The sequence below is a fragment of the Nelusetta ayraudi genome, unplaced genomic scaffold (assembly GCF_046127955.1).
Source record: "Nelusetta ayraudi isolate G7.1 ecotype Tasmania unplaced genomic scaffold, CSIRO-AGI_Nayr_v1 ptg000033l, whole genome shotgun sequence".
In the NCBI taxonomy this organism is placed as follows: domain Eukaryota; kingdom Metazoa; phylum Chordata; class Actinopteri; order Tetraodontiformes; family Monacanthidae; genus Nelusetta; species Nelusetta ayraudi.
The window spans coordinates 2,484,341-2,504,006 of record NW_027466083.1 but is presented as its reverse complement, the minus strand read 5'-3'; the positions used below and the strand labels follow the sequence as shown (position 1 = coordinate 2,504,006).

The 19,666-nt window shown below is 42.3% G+C and overlaps 1 protein-coding gene across 4 annotated transcripts in view; it reads left to right on the top strand.

Moving 5' to 3' along the window:
* Positions 1-19,666, top strand: part of astn1 (astrotactin 1) — a 328,361-nt gene that overhangs the window by 151,130 nt on the left and 157,565 nt on the right. For all 4 annotated transcript variants that reach the window (XM_076031556.1, XM_076031555.1, XM_076031553.1 and 1 more), the window contains one exon: positions 7,720-7,847. In XM_076031556.1, the coding sequence (XP_075887671.1) occupies positions 7,720-7,847 (128 nt within the window). The remainder of the gene's footprint in view (positions 1-7,719; positions 7,848-19,666) is intronic.

The window sequence follows — 19,666 nt, the reverse complement described above, 5'->3', positions numbered from 1 at the left end:
TTTCTTGAAGTGTGTGAGAAAAAAATATCATCCCCCCGAGTTTAGGAAGCATTGACTCTTGGGCAGACATATTTTGTTGCTTTCAAACCAAAGTCTTTGATTTTTGCGGTAGGTAGAATTTCATTTCTGTGCGTGGCAGCAGGACAGAGGAAACACATCCCAAATGGTTTTTCCACACAAAAGCATCCAAGGCGACAGCCCCTTGACTTGCGGGGGAACGTGGGGCACAATCTGGTGTGGTTTCACAGCACAGGGCTCGATGACAGGGTCTCTGTGTCCCCGTCTCTGTGGAGCTGCTGGACTCCAGTAATGAGATGTTAAAAGCTAACCTCCTCTCATTACACCCAACACTATCCACCTCCCTTTGCTGCCCTGCTTCTTTCCTTCTCCTCCTCCTCTCTCTCCCTCTCTCTCTCCCTCGCACTCTCACTCTCTCTCTGACGGCATGCTCAGGGCATGTTTTAATAAATATTTTAGTAGCCTTTGTTCACGTCCTGCTGACTTCTTGGATCGATAATTAAGACCCAGCTCCCACCTGACAACATCTACCCTTTTTTTAGCCAACGTGGTCTATTCCGGTGATTTTTATTATCATTATTATTATTATTATCATTTTTATAAGCATTTTGCTTTTTTCAATTCTATATTTTAGTTTACATTTGCCTGGAAAATGGCTCATTGGAAAGATTTAAAAAAGGAGAGGTCTTATATTTTAGTGTATTGATATTAAAAGGGGAAAACATATTCCAAGAACAGAATTGTAAAAACATTAACAAACACATAAAACAAAAATTATCAATTTTGGCAGATACATTTTATTCATATTTAATTTAGCTTTATTATTCATGTAATGAAAACAGGTTTTCACAATAAAGAATAGTGCTACTGCTTACCTGAGCAGGGGATTAACATGACCCTCGACATTAGATGAAGCTTCACTGCTGCTGTTCTTAATGTTGTTGTTGGTAACAGCATCGGTAAGTAGGCTATTAAACGTCAGGCAAATGTTTTTGCATGCTGGAGATATTTCCCCTTTTGATGCTCGCTTGAACTTTGCAAGTGTTGCACGTAGCCACACTTTGGGGCACTTCTGTCACAGGCGTGTTGACCCTTAAACGAATTAGCAGCAAATGAGTCCAAGGAATCAAGCCATTGGACACTGGCTCCAAAAAAGTAACCATCCCTAGTACTTGGACAAACCCTCTGTCTTCAAAACTTGCCATTCACATTCCATCACGACTGGCCTCCAATGTAACGAGCCAGTAACTGTGCAATGCCCTCTGTAGCCACACAAAACTCCTGTATCAAAGTCGTAGCAAAGGTTACAAAATTTGGACACAGCCAGCGTTCTGATTCAGGTGATCAAATACTGTATATGATGGCAACCACGTCGACATCTCTGTGAAAGCCTCGATTAACTTTGTCCTCAGTGCTGTGGAGGAGCTCTTTGGTCTGACTGTCGCCATCATTTCTCTTCCGATGGGTCTTCAGCTGGCCATTCTATGCAAGCAGCTTTCTCTTCTATACAGATTGAAATCCCCAACAGTAGTACCATGCCACAATTCCTCGGAACACAGGAGCTGCTTCCACCCCATCCTGGGTGTATTTCCACCTTTGAACGCTGATACTGGCTTGGCTATGCGGACCCCATGCAGGGTCTGTACTTTACATACAGAACAGAGAGTCAGAATAAAGACGGAACAAAGCTGTCTCCAACGTAAGGAGCTTACGGATGTGAGTGGTGACACTGTGGCCGGTGTCGAGCTGCACAGTGCTTTGCAGTAGTGTTGACATAAACTGTGCCAGAGCCAAGAACCTTGGCACCATCAAGAACAACTTAGTTGAGTTTGTAGCTCCTCCTGAGAGGTGGAAATGTTTTCCTGCTTGAAATGTATCCAGTCTTATGCCACTGCTACTACAGCATTCATCCCCCATACAGTTTACACACTTGCTGAAGCTTTTTGTATCTGCTCCCGTTAAACCATTAATGAGACGAGCCTACGACATCTAAAATCTAAGCAATGTGGCTTTTGAAAGTTTCTTCTCAGCTCCTCAGTGGTAACAAAGCCCTAAAGGATGAGATCAAAAGTGTAAAAACATGCCGTCAGGTCTTAAGGGAGGAGGAGACGGATTCAGGGAAAACTATTTTCCTCTGATTCCATCTTCCTTCAAAATAAGCTGGTTAAAGGTGGTTTGTGCATAAAGCAAAGCCAACGTCTTTGCTTTCATTCGCCCCTTAATGTCTCGGTCCGACTCGACTCTCCTCTGATTTGCTCGTTTTCCATTATAATTGAGTGCCAACATCAATGTGGGCAAAGTCTTCAAAGCAAGGTGAAGTCCCTTTACGTCATGTTTTATGGTACTATATTCTTGATGTGGTAATCACTTTTAATGTCTGTTAGTACCATTGAGTCGCCATCAGTTCGCAGACCTGACTCTCATTATGAGTCCCTGCATTAGCTAGTTTTTTCCTTCAAAATAAAAACACCAGTTTTCACAAGCGAAGGCCGGTGACACACTGAGAAGTAGTCCAGTCGCAACTATAGACTGAATAGCACAAAATTGTTACTAACCTGAATACAGTATAAGTATAATATAATAATATATTCCTTCACACATCTACAGTACATGTGACCAGACTGTCAGACTGTTGAAGTTTAGTCTTCTACTGTTGTTGAATAAATAAAACCTGCAATTATAATCATGCATTTTGTTGATTGCTACAGATAAAGTTGCATCATTCAAGTCTTCCCAAACAGCTCAAAGTAAAGTTATTTTTCAGTTTTTGAGGAAGTTGGCACACACATCTCAGTCAGTCAAAAAATGTTTGATCATCACAAATGGGACCTTGTTTGAGAGGGAAATGAACAAGCTTTTCAGTGATTTAGTGCTGATGATAAAGTAACAACAGAGCTAAATTCAGGTAGTTATTGGCAAGCTTCAGTCTATTGTGATTTGCATGGTAGCACCAGTGCTGTGGCTGCCTGTCAGTCCCTGCTTCCTCTTTCAGAACATCTCATGGACTTTTTTCATATTCCAACAAATGATATGTGGGAGTCATTGAAAAAGTTAATGAAAGGACTCTTTATTCTAAAGGGACTAACAGCAACTCAAGCCTGCATTTTGATTTGGCATTTCTTCACTCAGTCAACTGAAATAACCGAGCGACATGGTGGGGCAGTGTTTAGCACTGTTGCCTGCCATACAGAAGGTGGTGGGTTCAATCCCTGTGTCTCTGTTAGTTCTCCCAGGTACTCCAGCTTCCTCGCACAGTCCAAAAACATGCCCTTGAGGCAAATTGGGAATTAGATTGCGTTTGTCGGTGTGAGTCCGAAATGCTGTTGGTCTTTTTATGTGGCCCCCAGTAACAGTAACCCCACTTTCATGCAAAGACAGCAAACCACCGGCGTGATCCTGAGGGGGGTTTAATCCTCCAATGATTCCAAACTTGCAACTCCCTCGGGTGATGGGTCAAATGTCGAGCACAGATTTTGCATTCTTCAGGATAAGACAATCAGTGGGACTTTAACTAAGTGTCAAACTGAATCTCCAATGACAGTGGAAACATGACCCCAGAGTTCAGGACATGACATTGTCTCTACCATGTGAAAGAAGCAGGTAATCGTGTTTGTAACGCCATAGCAGCCCTCATTTGATTGATGCTATTTTGTGGCCACTGCTAGGTTGTTTCCAAGAATAAATATAGTTTTGTCATTTGTAAGCAAGTCCTAAAATTCTCTATCCATTGTAGACAAATAGCAGCTTTTTATGACAAGGCAGACATGACAGCAGCCTCATTAATCAATCAAAGGTGGCAACAATTTCAATTATAAAGCTGGTGTTTGTGAAAGTTCTCAGTCGTTCAGGTCATCGTAGTCTTGAAGATTAAGTTCAAGTAACTGGACTGGTTTTTGGACTCGTGAAGACATTTTGCCTCTCTTCTGAAAGGATGTTCAAGAATCAGCAGTTGGACTGAAGAAGGCTTTCGTATGACAAGCAAAATGTCATCGAGATACAGAAAAGTCTTTAATGTGCCAAAAACCAGCAGTTGCCTTATTAAGAATTACAGAATTCATCAAAAAATTATAAAGCTTTTTTTTTTTTTTTTTACTTAAAACCACTAAATTAAAGTGTTGGTCCATATTTTTTGACAGAGAAGTAAAAAAATAATAAATAATAGATGAGTCACAGCATAAACACAAGCTCACCAGTGACTGCGTGTGTTTTGTTGGAGCAGCAGCTAAATTGCTGTTTGACTGATAAACAGAGTTTGTCAGTACAAAAAATAAATATAAAATCCCAACGGACCTTGTTGATGTCTGATGCCAAAGAAAGTTAGCATTTCACCACCCTTTAGTAATGCGGATTGTTGACTCACGAAAGTCCATCATTATTATGCAAACAGCATACCCCATTTTATGCTCTACACCCACATCAGCTGATAAACTTTGTTTGGCATCGGGTCACTTTTTACTGCGTCTAGCTTGTTCACACCACAACTCAAATAAAATGCCATTTAAAATGTGCTAGTATGGCTCTGGCGTCTCCCTCAGTTAGTGGCTTGTGTTGTTTGTGAGCTGTGACTTTCCCAGAGGCAACTGTTTGTGATTTGTAAATATTTATTTACAACCCCGGCCCAGAACGCTGCATGAATCCAGTGTTTTATTATGACTGGTTTATATTCCTGAGAAAACTGTTGCCTGTGTGCACAAAGAGGACCTATTGTGCTTGTTTAGTGTTGCAGGCATAACATAATACTTTTTTTCTTGCTTTCAGAGAGGAGGAGATGCAAGGGGGAAAAAAACAGCAGCTTTGTTTGAAAGGTCTGCATCAAGCAAGCGGATCCATTAAGGGAAAGGGAAGGATTATGGACCAGATAGAATTATCACCGCTGTCCGATAGTGTTACCGGCAGGAAATGTTTTCAGTGTGCGGGAAGCGGCAATTTGAAATTTGAGACTAAAATAAACAACTGCAAGTAAGTTGTTTATCCACAGATGTTTCGACAGCTTGCGCGTACAACCATTTTGGCAAGCAGCAGTGTTCTAATGGTCAATGTTAATGGGCTACTCAAGAACTTCAAATCTGCCTATTTTTTTTTTCTTTATAGAAAATAAAACAAATATAAATAAGCCGTGTCAATATTAGCTGCATATTATTGTTATTTATTGCAGGTGTATTGACCATGTGTATAAAATGGTCTTCCAGAGAAAGACTGTGTCCATCTTTTAAGACCATTAACACATCCACATGAAGCTTTTTAATGCCCATGAAGAATAGTACATCTGATCGCTAAAGCAGCGTCATTCAAAATGACTTCCTCAAATGCACAAAATCTTTCATGGGAACAGGTTTGCTGAATGAGCTGATCATTGCTCATTGAACATTGAACTGGTGACTTTTAACTAAAAGATGCAATCTTCATGACCAATTCCAGCCAACCTGTGAGAAGAATTGTAACTTTTCCAATCGAATTCAGAAGGGTTGAGTTGAGGCAGCTGGATTTGTTCTTCAAGATCACAAGAAGAGGGGCTTGCAATCCAACAAGTGGTGCATGAAACAGCAAAAAAACAAAAAGCAAGTCAACAATTGTAAATCGTAAGGAATGAAGATGTTTCTTGGCTGATGTGTAAATTCAGAAAGCCACCATAAAAATGAATTAGTGTAAAATATTGTATTTCCTGTTAATAATGTTCCTAAAAAATATGATAAATAAAGACTTCAGATGAAATGGTGGCAATCGAATGTGTAAGATCGACTTCTCAGCCTCTTGCCAAAGTGAAAATAAAGAGCTTTGTGAAGTCTGAGTGACTCTATATTTAGATGATTATATTTATATCCTTTCTTTTCAAGCCAAAACCACCACTGTAACTGAGATTAAAGCTTCCATGAGCATCTTATTCCAGGCGACTTCACGAAAACAAAGTCTTGTCCACATTGCACGACGACACAAGACCACAAACTTTCATATCTCTGTATTTACCTTCTTTATGAAAGCTGGCATCAATGAAAGAACTTGGCTCAAGTTGTTTTTGGTGCACAGTTCTCTTTGGAATGAAATGTTGCTTTATATTAGCCACAATTCAACAATTTATCATCTATTTTATGAAGAAGTTTTTCAAATTGTCCTAAATTGGCTTCATGCACATGTTTTTGGACTGTGGTGGGTAGCTGGAGAACCTGCAGAGATGTTACGCAGACACAGTGAGAACATCCAGACTCCACACCAAAAGGCTGCATGCCCGGAATCAAACAAAAATTTGTTTTGCTCTGAGGCACTTTTAATTGTGCTGTTATTCAAGTGGAAAAGGTGTTATGAGGATGAGGATATTTTAACGTCTCCTTGTTTCCAGGGTGTCGGTCTGACTGCAGCAGGTGATGTATTGACGTCACCTTGTTGCGATCCAGACTGGCACTGAGAAAAAGAATAATGGAGTGGGCAGAATGTGTGTGCTCAACTTGTCACAGTAGACAGAAAGGCCACTGGAACTCCGAATGACGATGAGTCACGTTGATGCAGAACAAGCTGTTCTCTGATCAGACCTATTGTGTAGTCTTATATGTGTGTCTTATATGTGTGTGTGTAGGTTTATCCTAATGATGAGGCAGATCAATTACACACTTAATTCTCACATATTTTGACTCAAACAACAACCTTCCCCTTTTTTCTCCCTCTTTTGTTATTCTTAATATAAATTGTTTGATGAGTCTGCAACCCCAAAAATATATTAACATGAACTGCACCATATTTAATGATGTCTACAATGATGTTTAAAAAAGAACAAAAATCCATTGTTTTTGTTTTAAATAGTTGTGCTAAGTGGTTTCATGGAAGCAATGTGGAGGGAAGCAAAAACACGAAAACACTTTGTTTGGTCAAAGTAGAAAGAAATAATGTAAAAAAGAAGAAAATAATTCAGTGAGCCTCTATGAAGCACCAGAGAGTAAAGCATCCTCGATTAGCAAAGATTTCACATTCTAATTAGTCTAAATATTGAATTGAACGCACTTTATTCACCTTATTCATTGCACATTTATATGCTAGGATTGTTTTGAAAGAAATTAACTTTTTAAGACACTAAAAATTGCAAATAAATTTTAGAAAAACCAACGAGTGTGGGAGGCTACTGAGAAATACGAACTGGATGTTAAGGAACAACAGCAATTTGCCAGATTTGAACTTTTGGAATGCTGCCGTATCATTGTTTTTGTTTGTTTGTTTGTTAGTGTTCTTGACCAAACATTTTTCTAAAGTTGCTGCATGCTGGAAGTGCTCCAGGTAGAAGTGTTTTGCACCATTTGAGGTTCTTTGCACTTACTGAACACCAACACTTGCTTCTGTGTTGAAGCATTTGCAAAGTTGCTGTTTATTTTTTTTTTCCTGACTTCAGCCTTCGTCCCTGTCCCTCAAGAATAATGTTCCAAGAACTTTGATCATGCAAAATCAGTTTGAAAAAGAGTTATTTTGTTAACTGAGGAAAAAGGACGAGATCTGTGAGTGATGACTAATTGATGACATTCTCTTCCACAGAAATCTCAAGCAGGTTCCCAAAACCAGACTGTCTCTGACGTGCGCACACACACACACACACACACACACACACACACACACACACACACACACAAACACACAAACACACACACCTTTCCTTGTTCTGGACTGAATGTTTCAGGCTCTAAATTGCCCCTTTCCCCCTGTTTGCTTTTCTCTTAACACCAGACAGAAGAACTTTGCCCGAGGCATCGAGCAGCAGCTCCCTGATGGGATGGTGGTGGCCTCAGTGCCAACAGAGGTTCAGTGTCATGAGGAGCTGTCGGACCCTGTGCCAGACCCAGAATACCTCACAGGTTTGGAAGTCTTTATTATTTCACCAGCATCTAAAGTGCCACAGTATAATTTATACATTGAACCAGTGAGGACATTTTATCCACTTGATAATGGTCCAGTGATGATCACGTTCCTGCTGTCACCCATTTTTTTTTTTTTCTTTAAGAAAAGGCTCATTGTGAAGCTGGTAGACTGGCTTGACGCTCAGCGTCATCTCTAGTTTTCTGTCTGTTTGAAACCTGAAGATTCCATATTTGGCTGTGTGTTTGGAAGCGGAGGTGATCAATGTTTGGAGTGCGACTGCAGTGTGTCACAACTTTTTACTTGTAATTAAGCCAGATTGAACAAAGTGGTTTCTGTGTGGAGTTTGCATGTTCTCCCTGTGTCTGCGTGGGTTCTCTCCAGGTTCTCCGGCTTCCTCCCACCGTTCAAAAACATGCATGTGAGGTCAATTGAACATTCTAAATTGTCCATAGGTGTGCATGTGAGTGTGAATGGTTGTTTGTCTCTATGTGGCCCTATGACAGCTGGGATAGGCTCCAGAAGACCCCCGTGACCCTGAGCTCAGGACTAAGCGGGTATGGAAAATGAATGAATGAATGAACAAAGTGGACATATTTATTATTGATTTGTAATGATATTGGTGAATTTTGTGCTCCTCTCCATGTTGCTCCAAGATGCAGTTTTAGGCACTTCTGCTTTTGCCTCCTTTTCAAAGCCAGAAGTTCCATCCATCTTTAGATAAAGTCAATGGGAGCAACATTGCAGAGTTAATTATCTTAAACCTCTTAATATCCTCCAGTTTGCTGCTGCTAAAACTTGGACTCGGTACCTTCCACATGTTTGGAACGAGACGGTTGCAAGGTGGTCTCTGAGGGCGGAACCAGCCCCAAGTGTTGAGAGACATCAGTGATGCCTCTCACTATTATAAGTTACAATTTCTGAAAAGTGAAGCTAGCAGATGAAGTGGCAGCGAGAGGCCGGGGTTACTTTTCTTAAAACTCGCCTTATATTTAAAGGATAACTTCTCATTTAGTTTTACTTTCACTGGACACAGAATGATATGATGAATGATCTAACTGAGCGCAAAGTTGAATTCATGCTCATGACAAGCAACGCGTTCCCATCCTTAACTCAAAGCCGTTCTGACGGTTGACCTTGGGTGAACAGCCCATGATCTTGAGCAAGGGAGGGAAAAAGAAATTGCACACCGAATTCAAAATTTTCATTACACACCAAAGGGCGTCTCGGCCGCTGGTTCTCACTGTGCACCCCACGGGGAGCTCACATTTCTCAGCTCACCATCCAGCTCAATAATGAATGTGAAGGGAGAATCGGTCGAGCATTAGCAAGTCCCTTTTTTTTATTTTTTTTTCATCTGGGAAGTGCGTGCGGTGGCGGGGGAGATCCGGACCACCGCTGTCGCGATTCATTAGTCAGTGGCACCAGAGACGGTGTTGCTCTTCTTTTCATTATAAGACGCCGGTGTTTGAGCGGCGCACAGCCATCCGGTGCCAAACAGCTGCTGTTAAATCCTGAAACGGGCAGGAGAAGAAATACAGAGTTTGCAAAATATGCCATGATTCCAGCCAATATGCCCTTCCATCCATCTGGACAGCTCATTATTCAACACATTTGACCTTGTGGCTTTCTATTCTCCCCATTTTTGACTTCTAGGCTTGGAATGTTCAAGTTCAGTGGAGGAGGAAAGTTCTCTAATGATGTCTAAAAAAAAAAGAAAAAGAAAAGAAACAGCACTTTGCAATTGACTTTTGGCAAATGGCTGCATTAAAAAAAAATCTCTTGTGGGACTTTGAAGAACATGCATGAATTCTATGTGGAGCAGACTTGCATAATGGAGAGGATGGTTTTTCCCATCTTTGTTTTGCATAAGTGAAGCGCGTTCTGCTAGTCAGGGCTGGAGGAGTCAAACCGCAAACAGATGCTGCAAACTGGATCATTCCATTTCAACGCGTTTTCCTGGAAATGCCTCATCCACTTAGCCTGCTGGCCAAGAAAATTCCAGGCATCTGCTTAAGTGCATCAGAATTCCCCCACAGTGTCAAAGGCAGCGTGTTGGGAGTTTATTGCTTGTAGCGTCATTGATACGAAGCCACTGAGGGCAGCCATTCACAACCGAGGTTACGCTGGAGGTGACAGACAATCAAATGAAGACCGAGCGGCGGTGGCTCCGACCGCAGCTTAATGGAAACTTTGGAGGATATTAAAACTGTCTAATCTAAACGGATCTGCCGCTGCCTTGTCCCCGAGCCGCCATCGCCCCACGTCCCTCTCTTTGCGGACTGTTCGACCTTTTTATCTGGCGGACTGGCGGCGCGTGCAGCCTCAGAACAGAAGAAGTGCCGAACACGGCGGCGCTGCTCCTCCTGCTCCCCTGTGTCGAGGCTTCGCTGCAGCAGATGTTGGGCTCCTATTGTGGGCCGATATCTCAAATTAGGATGTCGTTTCCAAGCAGGCGGTGGGGCACGGCACAAAGCACACAGTGCACTCTGGGGCACAGTGGTGGAAGTTTCACACTGTTCCCAACCAGTGCTTGAGCTGGTGGCTGACGCACCTGGATCTTTCAGTCTCTTCAGCAACTAATGGGGGACTTTCACACACCCAGACCTGCTGCTGAAATGATTAAGAGCATGGAATGTGCTCCGTAAAAAGCAGAAAAAAATATTTTCTTGCTTTTCTATTTTAAACAACAGAAAAACAAGAAAAGTAGAAAATTGGAGAAAAAAGGAGAAGAACTGCTACATTACCAAATGTGCACTGATGACGACAAGATCCCTCACAGCTGTTTAGCACTATGTACCTAAATGGATATACATAGATTCTGTTTCTTATAATTACTACCTCGTCAGAACACACTCAGGCGCTGCTGCAGTGTTTGAGTTTTTCCCCAGTAAAGTGGCACAGTGCTTCACCCACCAGTCACAGATGATCTGAGTAGAAGAATTAACGCACAAAAGCTGACAAGCATTTGTTCAATTTGCGCTGTGACGCCCGCAGGCACAACAAATGTGTTGCATTGTGGGGTTCAGACGCAGGCCACTTGCTTGTTTTGGGTAAACAGATGCCTAAACAACTGTTATTGCCATTGGTAAAACAAAGCAGGGATATAAAAATGCTTTGACATCAAATTGTTAGTATTTGTCCCTCAGTTTGTGTCCTTTCAAGATCGGTGCTATATTAGGCCTGCTTTACTTTATCACCATTTTCCAGTCGTCAGTAGTAGCTTTCCATGATGTCACTGTTTGCCTCAGTCAGTTAACCTTTGAAACCTGCACAATTTACCCCTCAAACTGCTCCATTTTACCTCTGTTCACCCCAAAGTATTAATGTTGGTTGGAGAAAACAGGATTTATCAGCTATTGAACTTTGTTTCTCACGGAAAGTAGATGGAAAAACTGTCTGATGGCTCCCAACAACAGTTACATAAGGTTTACGAACAGTTACTGACTGCAGGATTTGTCCATTTGTTTGGTTATTGGTGAAGATATCTGTATCTATACGCATTTGCATGGCACACTAAGAGTTACTGTGTTGCTCCACAAGTAGATCAGCACAAAATTTCATTTTCCAAAATTAAAGAGGCCACATCAATTTTAGTAGCTTGCAGCTTGTGTTCTTCCCCTTTTTGTAATCTTGCACAGTACCATCACAGCAGCGCACCACAGCACAAAATAGGAATGAGGAAGAGCAACAAGATGAACAAACCAAGTTACCTTTTTTCAAGTTGGAGGCAACACCATCCTAATTTTAACAGGATTTTGTGTGAACAAGTCTGTGTTCTTTGCCAACTGGCAGTCGGCTCAACTTGCTCATTTTAAACATACAGTTTCTGCTGATAAACAGACAGTGACTTCAATCTGCCCTTAAAATAGAACGAATAAATGGAAGTACTTGCACAGTCATTTGAAAGTGTGAAAAGCAGAGGTGTTTAAATGAGAGGGCTGCAGGAATGTTTCCAGTCTTTTTGTCTCGACTTAATAAGGTAGACAATGGCAATGGCACTGTTTTGTTGTTGCTTTTCTTTGGAGATTGTTTAGTGCTAACAAGCAAATTTGAGGGAAACAGACTTTGTTCAAAGAGGGATGGAACAAAAACATTTTCTTTCGGTTCATCTGTCTCGGTTTGGAGAGAGTGTGTGTGTGTGTGTGTGTGTGTGTGTGTGTGTGTGTGTGTGTGTGTGTGTGTGTGTGTGTGTGTGTGTGTGTGTGTGTGTGTGTGTGTGTGTAGCATTTGGTTTGTAATACGTATGGAATAATGTCATTCCACCTTTCTGCCTAATAAATCCGATTTCCGGCATAGACTCTGTTCCTTCCCAGCATAATCACTAGCGTAGGCCCTACCAGCCCAGACACATTTAGTACTACACTGGCACTCGCTGGTAATGTGTCAACGTTTGCAAGTTAACAACAAGTCTGCCACTTGCGTGTTGCAGTCCTTTCTGTCTCGTTCTCTCTCACATTTCTGAACGAGTCACTGAAATTGCTGAAAAATCAATGTTGACATGGTGTGAATGAAGCAGAAGTGAAGACTTGCCAGACAACTGCAACAAATTGGAGAAAGAGGGCAAATTGATAAATGAAGGTTATATATTTCAGTCAGTTAAGTATTTATGCCCAACATGCACAAAATAACCATCTGTTCAGAGCTTTTGTTAAATGGCCTTCTTTGCCAATTAAATGAAAAGTATGGTGAAACTAGCCATGTCTTCCCTCTTGCAGTGTCAAACTGTTACAGTGACGAATCAAATGTCAGACTGCGCAATTTATTACTCTTTTTGCATCACTACAAGACTGTAACTGCAAATGGTGAATTATTGGACTGTGTATTTTAGCCGATATGTGGTATTTCTGTGGACTTAAAAATTACCAAACTGAACCAAAAACCATCATACAAAGTGAGCTGTGGATTTTATGAACCGTTCCTCTCCTAATAGGATCAAAATTCCATCCACCTCCTCATAATCACAATCGTTGCATTGTGCATTGCATAGAGCACCTCCAAACAGATGGCTTGTTATATAGTCATTGAATTCATTCTTATAAACATTTGCTGCCTCTCGGCTGTGTGACACTGAGCTCGGCGACAGCAGGGGAAAAACTGGTTTCAGCCTGAGAATCCTGGACGACGGCAGTGTTCAAGAAAGTTACCTGCTGGCGCTTGTCACCTTACTGCACATGTTCTCTTGGCCTCCACGTTTCCACTAAAGGCTCCCTCACAACGGTAAAAACGTTGTGCTCTGAAGCTCCTGCTAGCTGGCCTGCTGCCACTTTCTACAGTTCTCCTGGCAGGACATCAGCTTTGCAGAAGAAAAAAGGCTGTGTGCAAGAGGCGACATCGGCAAAAGAGTCACAATGGACTCGGGTCACCCCAACGTCCCCTGGTGGTCCGTCCAGGTTTGGTTGCCATGGTCAGTGTATTTGTCACAGTGTCAGCACTCCCTCGTCTCAGGCCTCACTGGCCCTCGCCGCCATGAAATCATTCATCTTTCTTTTCATCTCCGGACTCGGAAGCCATTTTTCACCAGGCCAGAGACCTCCATCAATTATTCCGATGGGAGAAAAAGTGAGGAGAGGCAAATACATCTTGATTTAATTGGGAAGCAAGTATGCTCAAGGCTGCTAAGCAGATTTCCCCTAAGATGAAGCTCCAGAGATAATGGAGCGAGGGAGAGGGAGAAAAGACAAAGAGAAATTGCGGATGAAGTCATGGAGAGAAACACGGATGGACGCACACATGGCGCACCTTTCACAGTCATTAGAAGCAAAACAAAAAAAGGGACCAACAATTAAGCGAGTGACACATTTATTTTTAGTTTCCTTCTGTAACCTGGAATCGCAATGAGAGCTGAGCCATGATGAGTGAATGCGATGGTTGGGGTTAAAAGTGCAGATGTCGCTTGGCCCGCTCACATCCTTTCACTTGACAGCGGCTCTCTGCTGTCTGTCGCACACAAATGACATGGCATCCATTTCCTCTCGCCTGTCAATGAACTCCCCACAGTGAGACAATAGGTTTTTTTTCTTGAGCCGCATTTCTGCTAAAACCGCTTTACTGGAAATCCAATCATGTGATGCCTCGCTGAATCCTGCCCCAGGTTGATGACGGTACTCTCAGCTCTCAGCCGTGTGAGTGTTTTTGTAGGAGGCTGAAAATGGAGAGTTATTTATTCTGAGGTGATTTAGCAGTGTGCAGGGCCACTGCACAGAAGTCTGGAGTTGAAAAATAATTTTAAAATGGGCATGACATTGGACAGTTGATTTAAAGTGAAAACAAACACAAGTTTAAGTGAACTAATATCCAAGTTGTGATCCAACTTGTTCATGTGCCCGGGCAAGTTTTTGCGGCCAATAAGAAATGGTTTCACTGCGCTGCCAAGAGAAACCTTGATCAGCACCAAGTTCACTTACTGTTGCCGTGATTTAGAGGTCGTAAAGTCCTGGCTGCCGTCTGTAACCCCCCCCTGCCTGCCAGAGCAGTTGGGGAACTACAGCGGCGGCCCTCAAACTTTATTGCACTAATATATGAACAAAAATTTTATGGACTGGCACAGACACAAATATAAACAAAATGCACGCGAATGAATGATGATGAGTCAGTGTGAGCCCTGTGCTTGTCTCTCATCATCGAGTTGGTCCCAACTAGGGGTGATAGGTCAAAAATGTCACGTCAGGCCACTGATTGGGCAAGAGCGATGTTACAGAATGATTCACGAGAGCGACTCCTTCCAAAAAATAAAAAATAAATAAAATCTGCCATTTCAAAAATGATAAAATAAAGTAGCTGGCAACAGCGACTGTGCATTTCTATCTTCAGGGAAGCAGACGAGGAAAATGGTCAAACAACAAGGTGTGTGGTGTTGCATGAAAAATTGCAGAGGGCGCTCAACACAACACCGCAACAAGAAGGTGTGTCAGGTCTCCCAGCTGACAGCCGCTCTCGGTTGCCAGCTGACACAAATGTGTGAAGAGTGACAAAAAAAAAGTTTCTGTCATAATACAAACTGCTAGCGACATGATGTCAAGGGACTTTCGGGCCACCTTGCTCTGACAACTCAACCCACGTTGAGGTGGGAAACAATTTTGTTGGGAAAACAACCCAAACCGAGTTGAGTCGAGGTGAACAGAGGTGAGAAGTGTTGAAACTGTGCAATGGAAAAGTGTCACAAGTGTGTATCTGCTCCGCAAATTTGTTTCGGTGGTTGTCATTGCAGGGTAGTAACAGTATCGGTAAAAGGTTTCTTGGCAATGTGGTGAGCCAAAGCAGTTCTGAAAGCTTAATTTCCTCATTGTTTGGCCTGTTGCAGGCCAGAGCAAACTGCCAAACCGTGCCAATCAAGGTGAGAATCAATGCAGTTTTATTATTCCTCATTGGTCCTTACCGCTTTCCAAAGCTCCCCAAAGATCTGTTCTTTTTCTAGCTTGTGACAAGCGTCTTGACATCCGTCCAGAGGCACAGAAGTCATGTTATCTGGTTGTTTCTCTTAAAACTAAAAACATATTTCAGACTCTGGAAATCAATCAACTACATTTTCCATTCAGCCTTTCTGTGCGGCCAGGTTCTGAATGACCTGGTCCATGGTCAGGTGGTCGGGGACCACTGAGCTGCAGCTGTGTTTTCTGTTGTCCCTCTGTCTGTGTTTTGTTTTCATCGGTGTGGATAATCCTCTGATTTTTGTAGTTTTGTATTTTTTATATTTTTTACAGCCCCGGTGTCCAGCTCTCGGCCTGTGCTGGCTGCAAACAGCCTGTTGTCTTCCACTCCATGTTTGCATGTGACAATCCCTCCTTGTGTTTTTTTTTTGTTTTTTGTTTTTCAATCAGAGCAAACAGAAATGTGTGGTGTTGTATTGGTGGAGAGTGTTGATACAGTCAACAGTTTATGTATTGACTGTCTCTTCATCAATTGTCATAGCACTGTTGGTAAACATGCACTGACGCTTCAATTGACAATGCTCTTCCAAACGGACAGAGAAGTAAACACAGACTAAAACAGCGTTGGTCTTAGAAGCGCGTCGTCCCACACAGCTGCCGATGACATGGCAGCAGCGCCTCCTCACCAGCAGCGCACTGACTTACTCATCTTCTGTGAATCAGCGCGTGGCGTGTTTTGTGTGTGTGGGAAAGCGAAGGCGAGACCTGTGCATCTTCTCGCAGATATTGTTCCGCTCCACGCTCTGCCGTGCAACATCACATCTCGCCATCACACCTTCTACATCTCCTCTCTGATCTGCCTCTGTGCCCTTTCAGGCCCGGGCCATATAGGAATGTGTGAACTAAATGTTGGCTGAATCTCAAAGTTTCCGGAATAAGAATTCATCTTGACATTTATGCTGAAAGGTTACAACTCAAAGTTAAATGCCAATTGTTCCAAAGTCTGCGCCCATCCATTAATAATACATGCTTATTAGTCTGGAGTGCAGTTTACGGTAATGAATTTCATTGAGCTATCAGTACTTTTTTAATATTTAGAGCCCTGATTAGATTTGAATTGATCCCACAGTCCTTTGGCAGGGACCCTCTTGATTTATTTCCCCTTCTTGTCCTCGGCCAGGGCCGGCCGAGCTTCGCCCTAATCAAGGTCATCTATTGTGTGACTGTATTCCCCTTGTCTTGTCATATTCAACCCTCGGTCCCCTCGGGGGTCTCCAGGCAACTTCTACACCCCCACGCTACCAGCCTTTGGATATGTCAGCCCCACGATGGCACGTAATCTATATTTTATACGGTCTTGATATAATTGGTGGCAGTGAGGGAAGGTCATGCCTTCGGGGTCCTTTCGACCCCCCCTCCCAATATTTTTCTCACCTAGACAAAATCTTCAAACGGCGGCTCTCCGGTCGAGATGTCGATTGGACAAAAGCAGCTGCCGCCGAGTTTGTCCTGACGCCGTTTTAAGTGAAGAGGAGATGCACAGCGGGCCGGAGCGCAGCAATTATTCAGCGTGTATTTACTTTGAAAAACATGCAGCGTCTATAATTTATTCAGAGCTCAGATGCATTCTGGAGTGAATTCTTGAGCAAGGCAAGAACGACTGCTTGGAAAGCTGATTTACTGTAGAGTGGGAATCAGCTCTTACTTTTTTTTTGTCGGTTTTGTCGCAGTAAGTGATTAAATATGTAAAGTTTTTAGGGAGTTTTAAGTGGTTGGTTACATTGTTAAGGCTGGAAGAGATATTTCTGTGATGTGGCAACAGCCCCACAGCTTCCAGGCAGAGATGTTAAATATGGATCATGATGTGGGACCGTCGTGTGACTATCAGAGAATAGACTCAGTGACACACACACACACACACACACACACAAAGCCAAACCGCCTTTCTTTCCCTCTCCTGTCTCCGCTTTGAAAGACAGATATAAACTTTCAACTTCTTATTTTACTTTTTTATCCCACCATCCCTTCAAACCAGGCTCACCTTTATTCTTTGCAATCAGTTAAATTGAACTAGACAGAATTAGTCATTAATCGCAGCGATACTCAAATTTAAGCTGTCATTTATCAAGTGTGCATTCTTGCACAGTAATTATGCCAGAACAGTGACAGACATTGCATTAATTAAACCTGTTTTCTTATTTATTCATTTATTTTCCCAAATGAGCAACTGGGCTCACAAAAATATGTTGATGTTTGTCAGTTTCACTTCTTCAGTGCAACGTTTTCATCACAACACATATAACTTAAAACTAAACAATAATAGAAAAGCCAAAGTTGGTCTCATTCCAGCTTGTGTGGTACATCAATATAATTCAGGCTTCTTAAAGCCTGAATTATATAAAGTGTCATTTGCATTCTCCATTTTTTTTTTGTTCCAGTGTGTGTTCACTTCATTTCACTAAATCCTTGAGCAATAACTTTGAATGATATGAAATGCAAAAAAAAAACAACAAATGTTTGACAAGGAAAAATGTCAGAGGCACAAACCTGCTGTGACCTGTGGTGTTTCCTCGTGGACGCTGGAGTTCCACACTTCATTTGCCGCTGCTCCCTTTTAGATTTGGCGCATTTTCACAGACTATTTTGTCCTTGGATTCTTCTGAAGTCTGTTGACTCTTATGTCGCCAAACATCTTATATGGTTCTAAGTGTGTTTTGCATTATATTCACTCTTCTTGTCCACAGCGCCATGTGACTTTCCCACTTGCACGAGTGCTGAGTGTTGAGGCATCCATTGTGTTGTGTAGAGCAGCCGAGTGGGAGACAACACAACTCTCCACACAAGACCACGTAGGTTAAGGGCCCCACAAACAAAAAACAAACAAAACACTCTGTCAAAACAGAGAAAAGTGAGAGTGATGCATCCACAGCATGTTCTGACTTATACCAAGCAGAAGCGTTTCTGTGTTTACTGTCCACACGGGTCACTGAAGTTGGCATTTCATCAATACGAAGCCCAGCAATTTCTCTTCGGAACGATCTCTCTTCAGTCATTGCAAGACACAAAACTGGGTAGTTAATGTTTGCCTTGCAGCTTGGCTGACTTTGCCAACTGTTTCTGATACCATTTCCAAATCTTAAGTACATCAAAAATTCATGCTGAAATACATATTTATTCACTCCTTTCTTAATTTCCTTTGTTAGCCCCTTTGGCAATTCTACATGTTTGTGCGTCCTCCTATGTGTGTGGCTTCTCCACAGGTACCGCAATCCAAAGGTGTATGCATTAGGTTAACTTAAACTTAACTTGGGCAGTGGTCCCCAACCCCTGGGCTGCGGACCGGTACCGATCTGTGGGCCATTTCGTACCGGGCTGCACAGAAAGAATAAATAATTTAAATTTCTGAGTCTGAACAATCTTTTATTTTGAAAAATTACCAGGTTCTCTCCGTTACATCCATCTATGGCTTGGCGCACGTCAATGTGCTTGTCTCGGTTATGTGACATGTGACGCGTTACCATTAACATTCAACCCACAAGTTAATAAAATCCTCCCCTACCTCTAACAACACACTTGCTTGTGATTGGCTAGTCACTCACTGCTAGCGCTAGCTGGCAGGGAAGATGGCTACTAGCTCTCATGTATTTATTGATGCCTTACCCACATTAAAAAAAAATTAAAAAAAGTTAGCAGAGGAGCTACTAGGATAAGCAGCTAAAATTGTGACACAGAAAGTCAGGCAAAATCCAAGTGAAATGTGTAACTTGTCGTTTTTCATACTTGTACTAGGAACACAAAAGCACATTTCAAAAAAGCTGTTGACCCGCTGATTTCAGTAGGACAGCCGGGATGGGATTCAGTGCCCGTTATTTGCTCAGTGGCAGTATGAGAATATTACGGAAGTTGTGGAACTTCAATCAATATAATTTAAAATATGTCAAATTACTCAGAGAAGCACATAAAGAGTTGAGAGGAGAGCACATTGAGTTGTCAAGGTGAACAAGCACCAGATGTACGACTCTCAAAAAATGGATTCACAGAAAGCCTGGTGTAAGAAAAAATAAAAAATAAAATACAGACCTGAAATTTTCAGGCGTATTTTAATTTCAGCTCCCTGTCCAAATGTGGAGCTCTCTTTTTGTGTTTGCCGGTTATAGTCCCAGACAAAAGATGAATCATCCTTAGTGGCAGGAAGAGTACTAATGCAGGTCAGCTGGAGGATAAACGATGAAATACCATCATGATCCGGCACTGGACAAGCCTCTTCATCAGCACTGGCTGGTCTGAGTTGTTGGGGCTGTTCATCTTCGGAGGCTGTGAAGGGCATCTTGTAGCCCATCATTTTAGCACCGCTGTCATCCCCTCCGCCCCCTCTTGCCTTGGGCTAAAAATAAAAATAAAATAATACCCGCCTAATGGCCTCTCTGCCTTTTTGTCTTTTCCCTTTT